The sequence below is a fragment of the Rhagoletis pomonella genome, unplaced genomic scaffold, assembly GCF_013731165.1.
Source record: "Rhagoletis pomonella isolate Grant_MI unplaced genomic scaffold, Rhpom_1.0 Rhpom_scaffold_00011, whole genome shotgun sequence".
Classification (NCBI taxonomy): Eukaryota; Metazoa; Arthropoda; class Insecta; order Diptera; family Tephritidae; genus Rhagoletis; species Rhagoletis pomonella.
This window is the reverse complement of record NW_023458565.1, coordinates 14,673,938-14,676,267: the sequence shown is the minus strand read 5'-3', so window position 1 is coordinate 14,676,267 and position 2,330 is coordinate 14,673,938. Positions and strand designations below refer to the sequence as shown.

General features: G+C 39.8%; 1 protein-coding gene across 1 annotated transcript in view; it reads right to left on the bottom strand.

The window, feature by feature from the left end:
- The window catches only part of LOC118747178 (WD repeat-containing protein 78), a 73,257-nt gene extending 72,142 nt beyond the window's left edge, over positions 1–1,115 (bottom strand). Inside the window, exons 1-2 of the mRNA XM_036481168.1 lie at positions 1,050–1,115; positions 53–985 (exon numbers count right to left, since the gene is read on the bottom strand). Coding sequence (XP_036337061.1) covers positions 53–985; positions 1,050–1,115 — 999 coding nt within the window. The remainder of the gene's footprint in view (positions 1–52; positions 986–1,049) is intronic.
- Positions 1,116–2,330: the final 1,215 nt, after the last annotated feature.

The window sequence follows — 2,330 nt, the reverse complement described above, 5'->3', positions numbered from 1 at the left end:
TCGGCTCACAATTATGCAGAGAGCGGCGATCAGTACGAGCTATTGGCCGTGCCTCGAGCTCAGTTATATTCAGCACTTCAATTGTGCTATCCGACAAGCCGACGGCCAGCAATTGCGGGTTATAGGGCGAGAACTCCACAGTCATGACGGGTATGCGATATTTATATTGCCGCTCTGGGTTGACTGGATTTTTAATAGACCAAATGCATACACAACCATCGGCATTTGCATTATCATCCCTGAATGTATATACGCCATACGCGACAGCGAGTATATCGCCATTGCGTGGACACCAGCTGAGATCGGCCACAGCTGTTTGCTTATCACCGGCCAGTGTGTGTGTCAATTGAAAGCGCCAAAGCAATTCGATACGATAACGGTAGCTAACCTGTGTTGCCAGCGGATCGGGCAGACACATATTACGAAATCGCCGCTGCTGTTGCTCGAATACATTGCCGGCTAGTGCGCGCATGGTAAGCATTAGCGCCAAGCGAAAACTTTGCTGCTGATTGATGTCGATGAATGTATCTCTGCCTTCTACCTTATAAGTGGTGATCTCCATCTTCTTGTGCTCATCCAATTCAACACTTTTTGTTGTAGCTTGTAGGTCCTTATAGGTGTCGAACATTTCGAAATTCGACACATATGAAGCGACATTGTCGGTGCGTAAGCGTTCGGTATTCACATCGCGACTCTTATACAGAAGTGCAGTGGTTTGTGCTTCGGCATCGATGGTGCGACGTCGTCTACCTTGTGCGGATGTAAGGTAGTCATAACGTTCATTATCCTCTGCAATCGCCTTACCATCGTCAGTGTCTGCCAAAACAGTTAAGCTGCGCTGTTCGAACAACAGGATTTCACTAGTTTTCCAAAGTGTCACCTTAATATGCTTAGGTTGACGCGTGGCCGAGCCGACCAAGGAGCGGCCGCATTGTAGTGTTGTCGCAAAAGTCTTGAAATTATCGAGTTGCTTACTCAAAGTTATCTATGGTAATGTGTAAATAGAATATTAAGCGTCGAATTAATTTGCAAATTCTTAATAAACCTACACCTCTTTGAATATCCGCCAGCGTTACACGCATGGGATCCATTTTGATGGTTGTATTGTTGGCCATTTCAATTGAATAAAATAACTATTAAGAAGCTTCTTATACCTTATTTCTTATTTTTATTTTCATTTCTATTTCAGATTAATAATGTGCAATAACCATGAAAGCGAATCAATTTTCGCCGAAAGCAAAGCGATCTAGGCTTGTTTTTATGTCTAATAAAATGTTATGACAACAATTTGTGGTTGCTGGGAGATTACCAAACATCACTAAGGTGAAATGCAACGGCAGATGGGGTAAGTACATGCACATATGTATATGTATATTAGGGCGGGTCAAGTTTTATGTGATAGTTTTTCGACTACGCACAAGGATTCTAAGGGTAATTCTAAGCAAACTTGCCGATGAAACCATGTCTCTAAAATCAATTTGGAGTTCGCCAAATTGTGAAAATAGGTTTTTTAGCATTTCGCTGTAGTGTCGTAAAGAAGTGCGTAGATTTTATATAAAATCATGCTATAAGGGGGCTTTTGGTATGAAGAATCCATTTCTGCACTTATCTTTTTCTTAAAATTTCCACCAAAGGGTGCAACATTGAAAATGTTCACATTTTCTACGAAATCTATTTTCGCAATTTGGCAAATTCCAAATTGATTTTAGACCCATGATTTCTTTAGCGAATTTACTTAGAATTACACGTAAAAAAAATTGACCCGCCCTAATGTGTGTACTTAAAGAAATATACTTGCGTACTCTTATGTTCAAAAATGTTATAAATGGCTGATGGTATTTTTTCCATCTTTGCTTTAATTGCGGGTTGGCATATGGGCATAGATTTGTAAAACGACGTTGTGGCCTCTGTCGCAAAAACGTTGCAAAAATAAAACCTTTCATCAAAGCGCTTGATAAAGTGAATATACATACGTACCTAATGGAGCATTACAAAAACATAACATTTATTAAACACGGATTAGTAGTTTAGGAGCTAGAACCGCTCAAAGTTGACAATTTATCCTCGTGGAGAAAAGTTGGTGTTTTTTGTCCTTTTTTTTGTCTCGTAAGACAACACCGTGCGACAGTAAAATTTGCACACATATTGAATATATTCGCGAAGCCACAATATCGCTTCTCAAGAAGAACATAATGAGAACGAAACTTTCTAGAACGTTTCCAATGAGAACAAAATATGAACGAAAGTATCTAAAAAGGAGCATCAAATAAAAACAAAAGTCTGGGAAACCTTCTGCTAGAGAACAAAGCGAGAAATGAGAAAATTTTGAG